Raw genomic sequence first — 20,371 nt, forward strand, 5'->3', positions numbered from 1 at the left:
CCGGAACTACCGGGGAGCCAGAGATGCCGGGGGCGTGGAGTTGCCGGAAACCGCGGTGACGCGGGCAGCCTGCGCGCGACCCCGGGACGCACCTCTGCCGAGGGGTCTTCCCCCGGGGCGGGACCTCGGGAAATGCTCGGCCCCTTTCGGCCTCGTCCTTCCCCTCTTCCCGGACCGGGAGTTTTGAAATCATTTCTGAAAGCGATCCCTCACCCTGGAGACAGGATGGTCCCCCTTGACGCCCCACTCGCAACACTCCTACACGGTGGAATCGGGTTAAAAGGAGCCGCAAAGGCTTCAAAGAGCAACGGCTTCCATAAGAGGTGTAGAGAAGAGGGGACTCTGGACCCTTCCAGGGGCTGGGCGCGAGGGGAGGCGCGAGGTCCGTGGTGAGCCGGAGCCTCCCGCTTCCCTTATTGCTGCCCGGTCCGCGCTTTGCCTCCAGCCTTCCCAGTCACAGCCTCGGGATGGGAGCCAGCTTCGGGCTGTCCGCAAATGAACGGGTGTGGGGCTGGGGACGGCTGCTCCCGAACCGCTTACGGGAAGTCAGCAGGAGCAGAAGTAGACACGAGGAGATGCTCTAGCGGGCAACATTAGGAGCTGACAGGACCTTTAAGCGAGAGGGCTCCTCGGGCTGGGCTGGGCTAGCCTGGGCTGCCTTCTCTGCCCTTTGTTCCTGGGCAGGTCCGTGCAGGCCTCCTCCGTGTGCCCTCAGGTCCCTCCAGCAGATCTCCACCCTGGTCTGTCCTCTGAGCGCTCATCCAACAGTTTGCGCAACTCTGCACTTGGATGGCTCACAGGACCTCAGACTCCTCACGGCCAGGACTGCAGCCCACCCCCCTTCCTCTCAACCGGAACTCCCGTCTTCCCCATCTGGCGGAATGCCCCACCATCCACCCCTACCACCGAGCCAGAAACCTCGAGCACCACCTCTCACGTTTCCATTTCTCCAGCTGCCATAACCAATTTCCGAATTCACTGGGCGCTTCTCTCCTAAATATAGAAAATCTGATGTCCAACACTGGAATCCAGGCCACCACCCTATCTCCTTACCACATACAGGAGTATAACCCCTAGGTGTGGGAGCCACTTTGCTCCCACAGCTGCCAGAGGGAACTTTTAAAAGACCCAATCTGATCACGTCCCCCCCCCCCCCCTCCGCGCTTAAAGTGTACAATGGGTTTAGGATAAAATCCCTGTTTCTTAGCGTGGCCATTGCCTGCCTCCCCAAACTTCACACTTTCCCCTAAAGTCTTCCAAGTTGGCCAAGCCCCTGGCCTCCTCCAAGCCTTTCCCTGCCCCAGACACCACCATTGTAGCCTCTTTGCTTGGCCTTACGCACCCTCCTCACCTCAGCTGGATGTCATTGCCTTAGGAAAGTCTTCCCTGAGTAAATTAAACTGAATTAGGCCCTTTGTTGTATATTCTTGTTATGCCGGCACTACTGGTAGCTAGCTGTGGGCCTTGGACAGTCAGTCCATCCTCCTGTGCCTCCGTTTTCTCATCTGTAAAGTGTTACGCCTCTTTGGATTGTGCTAAGAATCAAATGCGTTAACACATGTAAAGTGCCAAGAACAGTGCCTGGCGATTGATGGATGCTATGGGAATATTCTGTTATTTGTGCCCTCTGTTTTTCCTTCTTTGTTTTAAATGTTTTATTTATTTTTGAGAGAAAGAGCGAGCACGAGCAAGGGAGGGGCAGAGAGAGAGAGAGGGAGACACAGAATCCAAAGCAGGCTCCAGGCTCCAAGCAATCAGCACACAGCCCAAGGCAGAGCTCAAACTCACGAACCATGAGATCATGACCTGAGCCGAAGTTGGACGCTTAACCGACTGAGCTACCTACCGAGGCACCCCTATTTTTCCTTTCTGATGATAATCACAATTACAATTTAACAGTATTCGTTTAACCATTTATCAATTTACTGTTTAAGGTGTCACACGAGTGTGTGTAACACTGCTTTTCAATAAAAAAAGAGACTTTAATTTGTAGAATAGTGTTAGATTTACAGAAAAATTGAACAGATGGTACAGGGAGTTCCTATCTACCCCCACTCCTTCCTGCATCCATTTCCCCCTCCCGTGAACATATTAGTGTGACGTGTTAATATTAGTGAAAATGTAGTTTATTCGTATCTCCTTAATGTTTACCTAGGATCCTTTTTCTGTTGTAGGATCCCATCTAGGATACCACATTATGTTTCTTTGTCTCCTTAGCTCCTCTTAGCTATGACGGTTTCTTAGACTCTCCTTAGTTTTGATGACATTGCTTTGTTTCTAAGTGTAAGGTACATTTTGGGATTGAATGACACATCTTCTTCCCCGCCTGCCCTGCCCCCACCCCTGCTCCAGTGGAAAACAGTGGAGATAGGAAATAACAAGAGGAGAGATCTGCTTTAGAGAGGGCAGTCAGGGGAGCTCACAGATGAGCTAGGAAAGAGAGGGAGGGGAATGGAAGAGTATTCCAGGCATAGAAAGCAACCTGTGCAAAGGTCCTGAGGCAGGAAAGAACTAGCAGGGCACAAGACCTGATAAAAGATCAGGGAAGAGTTGGAGATGAAGTTGGAGAGGTGGGCACGGGCCGAATCAGGCTGGGCCTTAGACCAAGGTAAGGAGTTTGGATATAATTAAAAGTGAAATGGAAAGACACCAAAGGGTATTCCCCAGGGAAGTGACATGATCAGATCTGGAAGAACACCACTGCAGCTGTTGGAGCGGTTGGAAGGGACAAGAGTGACAGTGGAGAGGCTGGTTAGGAGACTGCCGCAGTGATCCTGCTTGAGCAGGATTTGTGGCCTGCAGCCCAAACACATTTTTAATTTTCTAGCATAAAGATGGTTCTCAGATTCATGAAGATACATCAAATAAGGTATGGAGAAGGCTATAACAAATTGCCACAAACTTGATGGCTCACATTTAGTCTCTAAGAGTTCTGGAGCTCTTAAATCCAGAATCATGCTCACTGGAACAAAAGGTGCCATCAGGGCCAAGATCCCTTTGGAGGCTCTGGAGGAGAATTTGTTCCCTTGCCTTTCCCCGGTTTTGGAGCAGCATTCGTTGGTTTGTGGCCCCTTCCTCTGTCTCCAATGCCAGCAGCATAGTGTCCTGCTCCAGTTGTCACATTGCCTTCTTCTATAGTCAAATCTCCCTCTGCTTCCCTTTTAGAAGGACACCGTGATTTTATTTATGGCCAATCTAGGTAGTCTGTCTCAGAATCCTTAACTTATTCATACCTGCAAAGTCCTTTTTGCCATAGAAGGCAACACAGGTTCAGGGATTAGGACACAAAATCTTTGAGGACATTATTCAGCCTACCCTAGAGGGCAAAAGAGAGAAGAGGGTCCAGTGTCCAGCCCCGAGGCATGCTAACACTTAAGTTATAAGGGAGAGAAGGAACTAGCAAGAGCCTGAGAAGGAAGAACAGTTGAAGAAGGAAGGCTGGTGGGGGTTCATGTTGAAGAGCCAAGGGACCAGAGGGTGTTAAGAAGGAAGGAGCTGTCGACTGACTGTTGCGGAGAGGTGGAGGGCAATAAAGATGGGGAAGAAGCCACTGGAAATGGCATCATGGTTGTTGCTTTGACAACAGCATATTGGGATGTGGGAGCAAGGCACACTGGATTGGAAGCCCCTGGAATAAGTCGAGGAAAGCGGGCGGTGAGGTGGTTACAGGCTGCAAGTTCTGCTACGGAGGGAACAGAGAAACTAGGTTATGAAATTGAGGACAACAGCCCTCTGTTTTCTACTTTCAGTGGTGGGTACCGTTGACGACTTCCTCTCAGAGAGAAAACAAAATATTGAGGGAATGAAGTCCTTGAGCAAATAAGAATGGTGAGGTCCAGAGCCAAGTGAGAGAGGGCCCCTGCCAGGAGCAAGGACACGTCCTGCATTGTAAGAGGAGATGTATCTAAATGTAACTGATTTTGTCAAAGGACCCCGTATGGTACATTTCAGGTAACAATGTTTGGGGTTGGGGGGGGGGGGGGAGTCCTATTATTCCTGGAGATATATTGTTATTTTTGTTTCATTTCCTTTAGCATGTATAACTAAGATAATTGCTACATCTAAGAGATAGTTCTCTTTTAACCAATCTCCTATGCCCAGTCCAGGGATTGGTAGTACTTAGTGAAAAAAAAAAATGCAAATAGCCGTCTTATAATCTGGAAAACTTTATTAAAAAGAGAAATGGTATGCATGATCAAACTACTCTGTGGTTTCATTTTCATTAAAAAAAAATAGACTAAGAGAAAAGGAAAAAATAACTAATTTGTGGTCTAGATGAGTTATAAATAAGGCATGTATCATAATTGTGATTATGAAAGTATACAGCCTACACACGGATGACGACTGCAGAGCACACACTACAAAATCACGTTGTCAGTGGTTAGCAGGCTGGAATTCAAAATCCTTTGGGTACGCTGTCCGATACGACACTCAAGCAAACAACTACTAGCATCCGCGTCCTGTCTGATACAAGACTATAGCTTCTATCAAATTACCCGTTTCCCCTCACCAAGATGAAGATGAGAAAGTGTGAAATATCCCGCCACCAGAGTATTTTTTTTAGGTCCTGCTCGTTCACCTGGACATCCAAATGATCTTGCTAAAGCAGATATACTGATATCACTCATCTGGCATTGACATTGGCATCGCAGGGCACCTTGAGCTAAGGGCAATGTCTCAGTCTAGTCATAAGCAAAGTTGCTTTTATCAATCTTAACCTCATGTTCAGGCAGGCATACAGAGAGTATGGATTGCCTTGTAATGGGTTGACTTTAGCTGCTGATATTTTAATTTTACATTTGAGCCTTTCTGAAAACTGTAATGCATATCTTCAGAGCTGATTTACTGATTAAAAACTTCCCACTGGTATTCTCTTTTTCTAGCCTTTTCTTTTCTTTCTTTCGTTTTCTCCTCCCGCAAAGGGCTATGTCTTTAAGAGGCATGGAATCAAGAATGTTTTAAGATCTCTTCTCGCAACCAGTCAGCTGCACTGATGAATTCTTTCTGGTGTTTTTCACATGATGAGGCTGTTTTTATTTCCTAGAAGATGCAGAAGGTCCTGCTAGGTGAATGAAAAATCAGACTCAGAGCTCAAGTCAAGACTCGCCTTCTGCAAAGTTTCCCTCCCTCGTAGAGTCTCTCACTCACCTTTTAGGGAGTCTCTGTCTCATCACAGGAGAACCTAGCCTGTGATTTTACAGCTTCCAGCCCTCCACATTCTCAACTATAAGTACAAATTCTCTAGATGATTTTTGGAAAAAAAAAAAGTTACAACGGAAACATTGTAAAAACATGTAAGTGAGGTGTAAACATTAAAGTATCTCTATAGGTTTGCATAAAAACAGCAGCAATTATTTTTTTAAAATGCTGATAACTTTGCCTTCTGTGGCAAACTGCACAGGCTGTTTATATTCAAGTGGAAAAGGCCAGGAGAGCTGGCAAAAAGCCTCCCCAAAACTTCATCTGATCAAATTCTATCAGCAGACACTGAGTTAGACATTTTCGTGAACTCCTCAGAAAGTTATTTTCCCTGGAACGACTAAGAGAAGCGGCTTACATAACAGTGTTGAAAAATCAGTGCTACTCCCGTTAGATGTCTGAGGACTTATAACTCTTTTCCCAAGGTCGTCCTTCTAGAAACTTGGGATGGTTAGCTGAGGAAGCACTGTCTAATCTAAGAATTATGAGAAATGGAAAATAAAGATCCCTTTCAGAGGGTTTCCCCACTTCAGCAAATTCATTCAGAGAACAGACCGAGTGTGTTTTCTCAGTCACACCTATTCTCCTTTCTGTTTTTCATACCTGAGGATTATTCACAGCCCATTAAAAAATAAATAAGTAAAAGCAAATTGCTTTGTGTTCCGGACGATCAGAGCCTGATCCAGGAATAATGTAAACCTTTCTCGATGAACGATATCTTGTCCAGTTTCCCGGCTGAGGAAGGCCAGCTGGGTCACAGAGCATCCGTGGGGAGTGCGCAGGACTGGACTTCCTGGTACACAGCCCGCCTCCTTGCAGAGTGCAGACTGAGGGAGAGAACCACTGTGGAGGCCAGGAGGAGGAGGCCGATGACGAAGAGGATGACCAAGGCTGCTTTGGCTCCCCTAGGACCCAGATTCTTGCCAAAGAAATAGAGCTGCTCCTTGCCAGGTTCTTCTGTGAACAAGAAGAGTTGAGGTGTCAGTCCTCTGCCTTTGCCCAGGGAGGGAACACTGACCACTCACATGCAGGATTCGGGGAGGGTATCATTACCGTTGGGGGGCACTGTGGACGCTGCTCCAGACGGAGACTTGGTGGAGTATGGGATCCTGTTGTCTGCACAAAGAAGACAAGGTGATTGTTTTATAAACAACGGAAGTAGATTCTTTTCATGACGTGAGTTATTTCAAGAGTTATTTCATGGTACCAATGAGGATTTTATCCCATTTGTATCCGCAAGTCTTTCTGAAATTCTCCCTCTTCTACTTCACACCAGTGCACATGCTGTTCTTACCCCATCTACCTTTCAAGCTTCTGCCCACCCATTAAGATCCAGCTGAAGCATTATAGCCTCTAGAATGTTTGCTCATCCCCCCCCCCCAAACTACAAACCATTACCTCCTACTGCTGCCACTGAACCTGTCCTCTGTACTCTATTTTGGCATGTATCGCATTCTATTATAGTTACTATTTATGTATTTATTTATATATGAGAGACAGACAGACAGACAGAGTGCAAACGGGGGAGGGGCAGAGAGAGAGGAGACACAGAATCGGCAGCAGGCTTCAGGCTCTGAGCTGTCGGTGCAGAGCCCGAGGTGGGGCTGGAACTCACGATCTGTGAGATCATGACCTGAGCTGAAGTCAGATGGTTAACCGACTGAACCACCCAGGAACTCCTTATAGTTACTATTTATATGTCTGTTTCTCTTACTTGACTCTGAGCTCTTGGGGGGTCTAGTGCCCCCTATTTTCAGGGCGTACAGGAAGCCCGGTGCTATCACCCATCATCACTGACAGAAAACAGTACCTATGTTCCGAAGGACCGTGTAAGTTGTTTCCATGCCAGCGTGGATGTGGTCAGACACATGACAGTGTAACAGCCATGTCCCTGGGTGATCTGCAAACAGCTCAATGGTTTGGAATGTCCCAGGAAACAGATCATACACATCTTCTCGGTAAGATTTATCTATCTGTGGAAAGAAGGTAATAAAGATAAGAGCAGAGGGCAATAAAATTGAGAATAGAAAAATAATAGAGGTAAATCAAAGAAAGCAAAAGCTGGTTCTTTGAACAGGTCAGTAAGAGTGATAAACCTTGTGGTAACCATTCTCCACAATGGCCCCCAATGATCCCTCCGTCCTGATATTCATAACCTTTGTAGTCCCCTTCTACGGTGTGTGAGAGTCGGTCTGTGAGACCAGCTGTGTGCACCAGAAGTGATGGCATTCTACTTCCAAAAGATTTAGACCCTCTCTCTTGCTCCCTTCTCTTGGATCACTCAGCCTGGGGGAAGTCAGCTCCTGTGCCATACCCACGTGGTGAGGAACTGAAACCTTCAGTCAACAGCCCTGTGAGTGAATTTGGAAGTGGGTTCTCCAGTCCCAGTCAAACCTGATGACTGCAACTCCAGCTGACATCTCGATTGAAGCCTCATGAGAAATGCTGAATCAGAACCAACTAGTTAAACTACTCCCAGATTTCTGACCCCAAAAATTGTGAGTTAGTGTTTGTTGTTTTAGGCCACTAAGTTTTGGAGTAATTTGTTATACAGGAATAAAAAACAAATACAAACTCGTAGACAAACAGACCAAGAAAAAAAAGCCCACAGATTACAAATACTAGGAATGAAAGAGGGGGACATCACTAAGACCTTACAGACATTAAAAAGGATAATAAAGGAATATTATGAATAACTGTCTGTGATTCTACAACTTAGGTGGTATGAACAAATTCCTTAAGATGAAAACTGCCTCATGTCACTATTCAGATTATCTGTTAAAGAAACTGAAGGGGCGCCTGGGTGGCGCAGTCGGTTAAGCGTCCGACTTCAGCCAGGTCACGATCTCGCGGTCCGTGAGTTCGAGCCCCGCGTCGGGCTCTGGGCTGATGGCTCGGAGCCTGGAGCCTGTTTCCGATTCTGTGTCTCCCTCTCTCTCTGCCCCTCCCCCGTTCATGCTCTGTCTCTCTCTGTCCCAAAAACTAAATAAAAAAAAAAAAAAAAAAAAAAAAAACGTTGGAAAAAAAAAAGAAACTGAAATTACATTAAGACTTTCCAACAAGGTAAAATTCCAGGTCCATATGGCTTCATTAGCAAATTCTACCAAACATTTAAGGCAGAAATAATACCAATTCTAAACAAACTCTTCCAGAAAATAGAAGAGGATAGATCACTTCTAACTAATTTTATGAGGCCAGCATTACCCTGATACCCAAATCATACAAATACTTTACTAGAAGAGAAAGCTACAACCAATATTCTTCATGAAAATAAATGTAAAATCCTTTAAAAAAAAACACTAGCAACTTGAATCCAACAATATATAAAAATATATTGTCATAATGCATTATGACAATCCTGAGATTGAAAACTGTTTCAAAACTTGAAAATCAATCTATGTAAATCACCAATGTACTAAAGAAAATAATTCACAGACTAAAGAAGAAAAATGTGACCATCTCAATAGATGCAGAAAAAGCATTTGATAGAATTTACCATCTGTTCATGATAAAAACCATCAGCAAACTAAGATTAGAAGGAAACTTCTTCCACTTGTTAATAGGATCTATTGGACAAAAAAAAAACCCCTACAGATAACTTTATATTTAATGATGAATGACCGAATCCTTTCCCCCCATCACTAATCATATGCAACATTATCCTACAGGTCCTAGCCAGTACAATAAGGGAAGAAAAGAAATAAAAAGTATACAAATGGAAAATAAAGAAATAAAACCATCTCTATTCACAGAAAAGAAGATTGTTTATGCAGGAAACCATCACCCCCAAATCTACAAAAAAGCTACTAGAACTATTTAGCAAAGTTGCAGGATACAAAGTCGATTATACAAATCAATTATATTTCTGTATATTGGCAATGAACAATTAAAAATTGAAATAAAGACAATACCACTTACACTATCACCAAAACCTATGATATTACTCAGGCAATAATCCAACAAAATATGTGCAAGATCTGTATGCTGAAACTACAAGACACTGAAGAAAGAAATCAAAGAAGATCTAAGTAAATGGAGAGGTACGCCACGTTCACGATTGGAAGACTCAATATTGTTAAGATATCAATTCTCAAGCCAATGTACAGATTCAATGCAATTCCAATCAAAATTGCAGTGGGATTTTTTAATAGGAATCAGTAGGCTGTTTCTAAAATTTATATGGGAAGGCAAAGGTCTAGAATAGCTAAAATAATCACCACCTGATTTCAAGACTGGCTATCATTCTAACGTAATGAAGACAGGGTGGTATTCAAGAAAGGACAGAGACGTAGATCAATGTAACAGAATAGACAGTCCCCGAACACACCCACATATATACAATCGATATGAGTTTGACACAGTGGCCTTTTCAATGAATGGTGATGGAATGACTGATATCCATATACAAAAATTAAACCTTGACCGTATATGAACGTTAAAATGGATCAGAGGTCTAAATGTAAAGCCTAAAACTATAAAACTGCTAGAAGAAAATCCTCGTAACCTTGAGTTAAGCAAAGACTTCTCAGATATGACACCAAAAGCATGATGCATAAAAGAAAAAAAATAAATTGTACTTCATCAGAATTAAGAATTTATGTTCTTTGGGGCACCTGGGTGGCTCAGTCGGTTAAGGGTCCAACTTGGGCTCAGGTCATGATCTGTTGGTTCGTGAGTTCGAGCCCCGCATCCGGCTCTGTGCTGACAACTGGGAGCCTACTTCTAATTCTGTCTCCCTCTCTCTCTCTGCCCCTCCTCTGCTTACACTCTCTTTCTCTTTCTCTCTCTCAAAAATAAATAAACATTAAAAAATAATAATTTATGTTCTTTGAAAGATAACATTAAGGAAATGAAAAGATAAGCCACAAACTGGGAGCAAATATTTGCAATTGCATAGCGGGTAAAGTATGTGTACATATAAATCCCTCAAACTCAACGATAAGGAAACAAACAATGAAATTAAAAAATGGGCATAAAATGTGGACACTTCACCAAAGAAGGTTTACGGATGGCAGATGGTAAATAAGCCCATGAAAAGATGCTCACTATCATTAGCCATTAGGAAAATGTAAATAAAACACAATGAGATACCACTATTTACTTAATAGGATGGTGAAGAAAAAAATGAATAAAAATGGAAGACCCCAAGTACAGACATGGATATGGCACGGGTGATGCTCTCATACTTTTCTGGTGGGAATGCAAAGTGGCACTGCCTCTGTGGAAGTATTTTGGCAGTTTCTCATCAAGTTACGTGTACACGCATCACATGGTCTAGCAATCCAACTCCAAGGCATTTTCTCACGGGAAATGAAACCTTAGGTTCACAGGAAGATACGTACACAAATATTTATAATGACTTTACTTGTACTGACCCCAACGCAGAAAAGACCCAAATGTCCCTAAATAGGGAAACGAATTAGCAAACCGCAGTATATTCATCCACTGGACTCCTACTCGACAATCAACTAGAACACAGTATTGATGCACACGAGACGGATGCAGTTCAAATGCCTACGCCAAGTGCGACAGGCCAGATTCAAAGTGCTATGGGCGGTATTTATATGACATTTCCGTGAAGGCAAAACGAGAGAGATGGAAATAAATCAGTCAGAAGTAGCTGGCTCCAGAAAATGCAACACGAACATTTTAGGGGGTGATGGAGACGTCCTATATTTTAAGATGACACTACTGTATGTGCTTTCCAAAACAGGGACTTTTACTCAATGTAAATTCTACTGAATTTTAAAAGTTTACAGACATAATACAAAATAATTGCAATTTTATTGAATTCTATAATTTTTACATTTTTTACAACTTTTACAATTTTATTGTAAATTTTTACAATTTTTTTGAATTTTTACAATTTTTACAATTTTATTGAATTCTATAAATTTTCATACATTTTTTAACATGTGAGTTGAAAAAGCCAAATTCTGAAAAGCAGGATAGCCATTTAAGATGTAAAACTGTAATCACTGTAGACTAATATTTGGTATCTTAAACTATGTTAAAGAAATATACAGAGGGGAAAAATAGATGTTTTATTAAATATACTATGTATTCCTTCCTGTATAACTAGAAAAGGACCAATGCAGTTACTTCCACAGATTGGATGTGATGATTCTTTTCTATTCTATTTCCTTATAGATTTCACTAAGCACTTGGGATAACTTACTTACTTATTTGTTTGTTTGTTTATTTTTGAGAGAGAGCGGGGGGGCACAGGTGAGCAAGGGGCAGAGAGACAGAGAGACTCCCACGAGGGGCAGAGAGAGAGAAATTGCGGGGAGGGGGGCTAGAGAGAGAAAGGGAAGTGAAGCTCAAGCTTACCCAAAGCAGGACTCCTGCTTACCTTGAGCTCACCCAATGTGGGGCTCGAGCTCACCCAATGACGGGCTCACATTATTCTGTTCCAATCTCTAATATGAACCTCACAAGCCTTAGTGCCAAATAACTCTCTTTGTTCACAGTGAAAAATTGAATCTTTTAGTTCAAAAAGTCTTCCCCAAAGCATATTCCTTATACTCACTTTGAAAAGAAAGCTCTCAGCATGATAATGGATGGTATGTATGTCCACTTCATTTCCTAGTCCCAACAGATACCAGTTTGTCATTGTATCTTCATTCATGATAAGACCATGGAGATTCCCAAAAATCTTTCCATTGATAGCTAGGAAGGTGAAAAACAAAATAGCCTTCAATTAGTGGTCAGTACTTAATCTGGTTTTAGACATGGTTCAAGATCTTTAGGTTACCAATATTTTCATCTACCTGATAAACATGTAACAATCTCATTCACACCAATGTCCCCACCGTTCTAGAACCAAAACTCAGATTACTAAGAAATCCTTACAGAAGAGAGATAGAAAAGGGAAGTAGTAGTTAATTTTTAAAAGCTATGTCTTGGGTAGCAATGTGTGCTGTTTGGTTGCTTGTTTGTTTGGCATATTCTCTTTATGGAGAGGGTTAGAGGCTCATTTGTGAGGCAGCCATTACTTATACCAGTCTATAGATGAGTGAACTAAAGCACAGAGAATCAAGTTTATATAAATCAAAATTGAATGAATTAAGAGCCATTTCTTTAATACTTCGCTTTCTGAGAACGAGTTTAGGGCAAGTTCCTAAGAATACCTGAATTTCCAAAAGAAGGAAAGCTTCACGTGGGCTGAGCCCATGACCTAACAATGACCAAAGCAAACTCAAGCTGGATTGACATGATGGAAACTCTCACTCTTTCTACTAACTTTTTATTCTGTGCACCATGGCACAACCAAATGAGTTACATTTATTAAAAATAGAGAGCATACTAAGAAATTTTGGGGAAAGGGAAGCAAAACTATCGGAGAAAGAGTAGCCGAATCAGAAATCAGCCTACTATATTCTAATCAATGTTATCAATGAACTGATTTTGTGATCTCAGGCCAGCCCTCTTTTTGTATATGTTTGGTCAGAGGTAGATCTTAGACAGAGAGTGTGGATGTGTCAACATATTACTCTCTTAAAAAACAAACAAACAAACAAAAACAACGAAACTACTGGGGCACCTGGGTGGCTCAGTTGGTTAAGCATCTGACTTCAGCTCAGGTCATGATTTTGCAGTTCATGAGTTCTGTGCTGACAGCTCAGAGCCTGGAACCTGCTTCAGATTGTCTCCCTCTCTCTCTGCCCCTCCTCCACTTGCGTTCTGTCTCTTTCTCTCTCCCTCTCCCTCTCCCTCTCCCTCTGCCTCCCTCTAAATAAATAAATAAACAAATAAACAAACATTAAAAAAACACCTTAAATTACATAGAATTAAATAAATAACATAGACACTTTAAAACAGAAACTTGATCATGGTGCTTCATGTCCCAGCAACAGTTAAATCACACCCTTAAATTTGATTAGCTAGATGTCATTGTGTATTCTTATAGAAATACACCAATAAGTGATGATTCATTTTTTAAGAATTACTTTATAGGCTTATAGTTTAGGGATTCCAGCCTTCAGAGACAGAGCTCCCTAAACAATTGGTCCAGAGTCTCACTGGACCTTGCTGGCAATCAACCAATGGCTTAGTTCATTCCCTCTGAAGGAAAGTTTTGGAGGACTTTCCTCAGTCTAGGTGCCCTTGGGAATGGGAAAGGTTCAGAGAAGGAGGCTGGGGACTTCCTACAGTTATAGGAATTTCTATGAGTTTATCTCAGCAAGGGTTTCTTTTTAAACCTCTGGTGTACCATGCATTTTGTTGCTCTCTTCAAAATCGTCAGTGTGCTTAAAATCTCGTGGATCTTTATTGAGATACTTCTTAATATTGTCATCCAGATACCAGGATTCATTCTCATTAAATACCAAAAACAGGAGAGCAAATTCATAATCAACATCGCTTCTTCTTCCCTTTTCATTCAATACCCCTTCTCTGCAAATAATCAGAGGACCCATCAAACCGCTATACGTATCCTGAAAGAAAAATAAACTGAATTAGAAGAGCCTTTACATAGTTTAATAATACAGATTGCATGCTTGTACGAGAGTCATTGTGAAAAGACTATTGGCCACAAAATAAGTATTAAGAAGCCTTGAGTGTTCCTAAAGATGAACTACAGAGTGACCTCTTTGAGGGCTGAGGCTGTGTCCTTCCATCATCACTGAGTCTCCAGAGCATAGTCCAGTGTCTAGTACATAGAAAATACTCAAATATTTGTTGAATAAATTAATTCTTATTTTTATTTTCTTGTTTGCTTTTCAAGTGAGGCTACATGCAGATGCTTATAGTCCATTTTCTATGGGTAAAAGTGAACAGCATAATTAGAAAATTATATGGGACCATGGATGACCTCCACGTCAAATTGTTCAGCCCCTAAGCTTTCTTTCCAATGAAAACTCCCACATGTCCAACTGCCTATTTAGATATTCCATCTGGATGTACTTCCTGCAACAATTCAATCTGCTGAGCATTTTTATAGTGGATTTTATTATTTCCCTCAGACCATTTCCTTCTCTGGAACTCTCTATTTCTGTTGACAGCACTATGCTGTTTCCTGTCATTTAAGTCAGAAAACTTCATTTCAGTGTTTAATTCTTACTTCTTTCTCACGTTGTCCCATCTCGCTTGCTGTCAAATCTTATGTTTCTTTCCCCTTCACAATGCTTCTCCTTTCTGTGACTTTCTTTCCATTCCATCTGCCATCCATCTAGTGTAGGATCTTAATGTGTCACCCTGGATTAGAAATCAGTTCCTCTGTGGTCTCTGGCTCACCTCACCTGCTGCCTATCTTTTTGAGCACCATCGCTTACTCTCATCACCCCCATATCTACCAGTCAACAGTGATTTTCCCATGATATTCCTACTGCATAAAATACAAATCCTTGACAGGGCTGTAAGCCCCTCATGTGCTCCACCAATGGATTTTTCTATCTTATAATCCCCAAACTGCTTTCCTTTCCTACCTTATATGATAGCCAATAGGATGCTCAACATTTTCCAAACATACCTCTTATTTTCCTATTTTCAACTTTGCTCATAATGTTCTCTCTTCTTAGACTCCCTTTCCAATGTCTCCTATATAGCTCTGTACTCCTACTGAACTCACCAGATTCCGAGTTGTATTATAATCATGGGTGTGCACATGTATTATTTTCCCTAAAGATGATAAATTCCTTCAAGATAAGGATATTTGCATCCCTCACAGAACTTGGTAGAACTTGGTAGAATATGCAAATGGTTGCATATTACAAGTGCTCAATAAATATTTATCAGGATGCACAAAGGAATAAACAAATGTGGGTTTCCCATAATTCCAATATATAACTTTATTTTTTCAAATGTCTTGTATTTCTCTCCTGAACTCTTGCACTGTCCAGTACAACTCAAGGATGCTAATGCAGCCATCTAATATTTTAGAGGAAGGTTAGATAATCCTTCACCTTTTTTAAATACTGGGCAATGCTTCATTATATGTCAGATACGCCTTTAGTTTGGATTTTGACTTGCGACCTAAAGTTCGAGACTAGTTGTTTTATATATACATATTTGACTTGAATTCAATATTGAATCTTTAGTTTATTTATTATTCAAATAGTTTATAGTTTTGGTTATTATGTTTGGAGTGTGCTTTCCTTCCTGAGTCCAGATAATAACATGGTAATGCCTTAAAAATGATAGATTTCACACACCAAAATCTGTGATATAAACTCCATTAATACATATTTTTACTTTATAGTTATCTATTTATATATTCTCTTTTGCTTCCAGCTACCTTGTAAGTTCTAAATTTGGCAACTGAAACGTTGGGATTTCATGTGTGCGTGTGTGTGTGTGTGTGTGTGTGTGTGTGTGTGTGTGTGTGTGTAACCTATATTTTAGATAAGGGTTGGCAAACTTTTTTGGTAAAGCACCAGATGGTAAATACTTTTTACTTTGTTGGCCATACTGTTTCGGTCACAGCCACTGTTAACAGAGACAATAGGCTCCAAATGGAATCACTTGTGCTAAGCCCATACAATTTCAGCCTCTCCCAGGAGTGGAATCTTAATCTGGAATGACATGGTCATCACTAGTGAGGTAATCTGCCTCATAGACTTCTGCCATCCCCCCTAAATGAAGGTGACCTTGACACAAACAATCCACTCTTTACTAGAAGCCTCTTTATCCCACCCCCCTCTGCCTATGAAAGTCATTTTGTGCAGCTCTTTGGCACTCTCTTCTATCTGCCAGATGGGATGCTGCTTGATTCGTGAGACACTGAATAAAGCTAATAGGAACTCTAAAATGTAGTCAATTGAGTTTTGTTTTTTAAGAGCATTGGTAGCCGTGATGGAATCCAAAGTACATTCCTGCTGGCATCAGGGACAATGAGAAACACAGGCATGGTACCTGCAAACCCTTTGAATTCTGTCTTTATTGCCGTTTCTGAGGACTGTAGGAAAGTTTTTCGTGGTTCTGAGTTCCACTCTCTTTGTGTCAAGTTACCGATCTAATCAGCTTTCTACAGTTCCCCATATGATTGGAATCTCCAGCCCTTGGTTCAGACCCCAAATTCCACATTTGTAATTGCTGGTGGTTATTGGCTGGAATCAGACTGGATCCAACTTAAAAACCGCACGGCGTCCAAAATACAATTTTGTTTTACTTGCTTTGTGTAGGTAAAGTCTGTTGCTAATGGAAAATTGGAAGCCAAAAGCTACAAAATCGGTGGGCATGGGTTGAGCATGTAAAAGCTGTTACAACATCTGTTACCTAACTCTAAGACTCCTGTGGTAGGATAAGTTGGTCATGCAATGGGTTAGATTGACACTAGGTCACTCACCAACTTAAGAAAATGTCTGTGCACAGAGGTACTCTGTAAAACACCACATAATCCCCAACCCAGTGGCACATCCCCCAAAGGTATTAGTTTGGCTCCAAGAGACCCAAAAGCTTAGCTTAAAAAAAATGGGGTCCTGGGGCGCCTGGGTGGCGCAGTCGGTTAAGCGTCCGACTTCAGCCAGGTCACGATCTCGCGGTCCGTGAGTTCGAGCCCCGCGTCGGGCTCTGGGCTGATGGCTCGGAGCCTGGAGCCTGTTTCAGATTCTGTGTCTCCCTCTCTCTCTGCCCCTCCCCCGTTCATGCTCTGTCTCTCTCTGTCCCAAAAATAAATAAAAAACGTTGAAAAAAAAAATTTAAAAAAAAAAAAAAAATGGGGTCCTCAAATTCCAAAGAGTTGAGCATGCCACCTTCTGGCACACCTGCTTATTTTATGTCTTAGAACTATTTCCCAGAAGCTATAAATATTAACAAAATGGCAAAATCTAACTAAAGACAACCTAGAATTATAATGGCCATTATGGGGAACATTCCAACGAGACAAAATAATTTATTTAAGAAGTTCACTTAAAAACAAGGGTTTCCAAATCAAGCAAACAGAAAGGGATACTTATTTTATTTGGTGTGTAAAAGCTTCCAAAAGGCTTTAAGATTCCAAAATAGCGTCATTAAAATTTTCCTTGCAAGGGGCACCTGGGTGGCTCAATTGCTTAAGTGTCCGACTTCAGCTCAGATCATGATCTCATGGTTTGTGAGCTCAAGTCCTGCACTGGGCTCTGTGCTGACAGCTCGGAGCCTGGAACCTGCTTTGGATTCTCTCTCTCTCTCTCTCTCTCTCTCTCTCTGCCCTCTCCAGCTCATGCTCTCTCTCTCTCTCTCTCAAAAATAAAGAAAACATTAAAAAAATTTTCCTTGCAAAAGGCCAATGAAAAAACAAAGATACAAAAGGTATCTAAAACAATACCTAGGCCTTCCTCACTATACCCTCCGAGGGGTCCATCACCAAAACACTGGCCCAGAAATTGAGGTCTATTAGTAAACAAGTTTTATGCCACGTTAACAAATTTACTATGCGGAAGAATATATTGCTACAAGTTATGAAATGTATTTTATTTTATTATTTTTTTAATATGAAATTTATTGTCAAATTGGTTTCTGGGTGTTGTATGAAATGTATTTTTAAATTTGCCAAACCACAAAATACCAATGTAAAAGCTAACAATTATTTACTTTCACTAGAAATTAAGGTGTTTAATGTTTAAAAATTCAATATGCGTAAGCTACTAGAAACAATAAAGGCAACAACTCCGTTCACAAGGAAACTAGGCTGTGGTGCTTTTGGTAAAAGAAGATATGAGAAATGGAGATGCATTTTTGTTGAGGGAAAGGAAACTAATTTTGTCCTAAAGCGAGGCTGGTTATTTCAAAATAAGGAAGAGAAAAAACAAAGGACAAAATTTGGATTTGAAAAAGGAAGTTGTAGAAGGTTTGTAAAAGGGAATCTTGGGAAGGAAATTTTATGTGAGTCAAGCTGGCTAAGACTAATAAACTTGGTAAAAAAAACATTTTAATATCAAAAGTATACTGATATATGGATAATGCTGGCCTTGTAGAATGAATTTGGAGGTTTTCCTTCCTCTTCTATTTTTGGAATAGTTTAAGAAAAATACATATTAAATCTTTAAATGTATCATTTAACTCACCTGCAAAGCCATCTGGTCCTGGACTTTTGTTACTTGGGAGTTTTTAGATTACCAATTAACTTTCATTACTAGTAATTGGTCTGTTAAATTTTTCCATTTTTTCCTGATTCAGTTTTGAAAGATTTTATCTTTCTAGGAATTTATCCATTTCTTCTAGGTTGTCCAATTTGTTGGCATATAATTTTTTATAGTATTCTCCCTATAATCCTTTGTATTTCTGTGGTGTTAGGTGTTATTTCCCCTTTTTCATTTCGGATTTTATTTGAGTCCTCTCTCTTTTTTTTCTTCTTAATGTGTCTGGTTAAAGTTTTATCAATCTTGTTGATCTTTTCAAAGAACTAGCTCCAGGTTTCATTGATCTTTTCTATTGTTTTGTGTGTGTGTGTGTGTGTGTGTGTGTGTGTTTATTTCACTTACTTCTGCTTCGATCTTTATTATTTTCTTTATTCTACTAGTGTTGGGCTTTGTTTGTTCTTCTTTTTCTAGCTCGTTTAGGTGTAAGGCTAGATTATTTCAGATATTTCTTATTTCTTGAGGTATTGCTATAAACTTCCTGTCAAAAACTGGTATGGCTACATTTCAAAGATTTGTTTAAACTTATAGGGTTTCCCATGTATGTAACTGTTTTCTTTTCTCTTGCTGCTTTGAAAATTCTCTATCATTACTTTTTGCCATTTTAATTATTATATGTCTTGGTGTGGACCTCCTTGGGTTAATCTTATCAGAGGCCCTCTGTGCTTCCTGGTTCAGGATGTCTGTTTCCTTTCCCAGATTAGGGAAGTTTTCAGCTATTATTTCTTTCAATAAGTTTTCTCCTCCCCTTTTTCTTCTTTGGGATCCCTAAAATGTGAATGGTATTATGCTTGATGTTGTCGCTGAGGTCCCTTAACCTATCCTCATTTTTTATTATTCTTTCTATTTTATTTATTTTATTTTTCTGCTTGATTGCTTTCCATTACCCTGTCTTCCAGATCACTAATCCATTCTTCTGCATCTTGTAATCTGCTGTTGATTCTCTGTAGTGTATTTCTTTTTATTTAAGTTATTGAATTTTTCATGTCTGACTGGTTCATTTTTGTATTTTCTCTTTGTTGAAGTGTTCATTGAGTTCATCCACTCTTAAGTCCAGTATCTTTATGACCATTGGTTTGAATTCTTTATTAAGCATGTTGTTTATCTCCATTTCATTTAGCTCTTTTGCTATGATTGTGTCTTATTCTTTCATTTGGGACCTATTCCTCTGTCCCTTCATGTTGTCTAACTCTCTGTGTTTCTGTGTAATGGAGAGGTCAACCACATCTCCTGCTCTTGAAAATGGTGGCCTTTGTAAAAGATGTACTGTAATGCCCTGTAACACATTGTCCTCCCATCACCAGAACCATGTGATACAGGGATGTTTCGTATGTGAGTTTTGTGCTTCCTATTGTTGTGGCAGAGACATGTTTGCTTTCAGGGCAGTGAGCTGCAATGACCTGCTGTGGATGTACAGGGCAGGGTTTGGTCCCTAGGCTATTGAGGGGCCTGTCTGAGACTGCCATGGGCTTGCAGGTGGGCAAGGTCAATATGTCACCCTGATACCAAAACCACACAAAGACACTACCAAACCACACCAAAACAAAACAAAGTCCCAAAGCCACAGGCCAATATCTATGATGAACATAGATACAAAAATCCTCAACAACATATTAGCAAACAGAATTCAACAGTACACTTAAAAACATTCCCCACAATCAAGCGTGATTTATTCCAGGGATACAAGGGTAATTCGATATTTGAAATCAATGTGATACATCATATTACAAGAGAAAGGATAAAAACCATATGATCATCTCAATAGATGGAGAAAAGCATTTGATAAGATACAACATTCATTTTTGATAAAAACTCTCAACAAAGTGATTTTATGTATCTCAACATAATAAAGGTGATATATGAAAAACCCACAGCTAACATTATCCCTAATAGTGAAAAATGGAGAGTTTTCACTTAAGATCAGGAACAAAACAAAAATATCCACTCTAACCACTTCTATTCAACATAGTACCAGATCCTAGCCATAGAAATAAGGTGAGTAATCTATATATAGGAAACCTTAAAGACTCCACCAAAGAACTATTAGAACTGATAAATGAATTCAGCAAAATTGCAGAATATGAAATTAACATACATAAATCTGTTGCATTTCT

At 40.8% G+C, this 20,371-nt stretch overlaps 1 protein-coding gene across 1 annotated transcript in view; it reads right to left on the minus strand.

Annotated features, from left to right (window-relative positions):
- Nucleotides 1-4,904: 4,904 nt before the first annotated feature.
- The window catches only part of HEPHL1 (hephaestin like 1), an 81,500-nt gene continuing 66,033 nt past the window's right edge, over nucleotides 4,905-20,371 (minus strand). Inside the window, exons 16-20 of the mRNA XM_058687454.1 lie at nucleotides 13,415-13,637; nucleotides 11,732-11,871; nucleotides 7,010-7,172; nucleotides 6,253-6,315; nucleotides 4,905-6,156 (exon numbers count right to left, since the gene is read on the minus strand). Of these exons, the coding sequence (XP_058543437.1) occupies nucleotides 5,954-6,156; nucleotides 6,253-6,315; nucleotides 7,010-7,172; nucleotides 11,732-11,871; nucleotides 13,415-13,637 (792 nt within the window). The 3' untranslated portion in view covers nucleotides 4,905-5,953. The remainder of the gene's footprint in view (nucleotides 6,157-6,252; nucleotides 6,316-7,009; nucleotides 7,173-11,731; nucleotides 11,872-13,414; nucleotides 13,638-20,371) is intronic.

This window comes from Neofelis nebulosa, chromosome 10 (genome assembly GCF_028018385.1).
Source record: "Neofelis nebulosa isolate mNeoNeb1 chromosome 10, mNeoNeb1.pri, whole genome shotgun sequence".
Taxonomy (NCBI): Eukaryota; Metazoa; Chordata; class Mammalia; order Carnivora; family Felidae; genus Neofelis; species Neofelis nebulosa.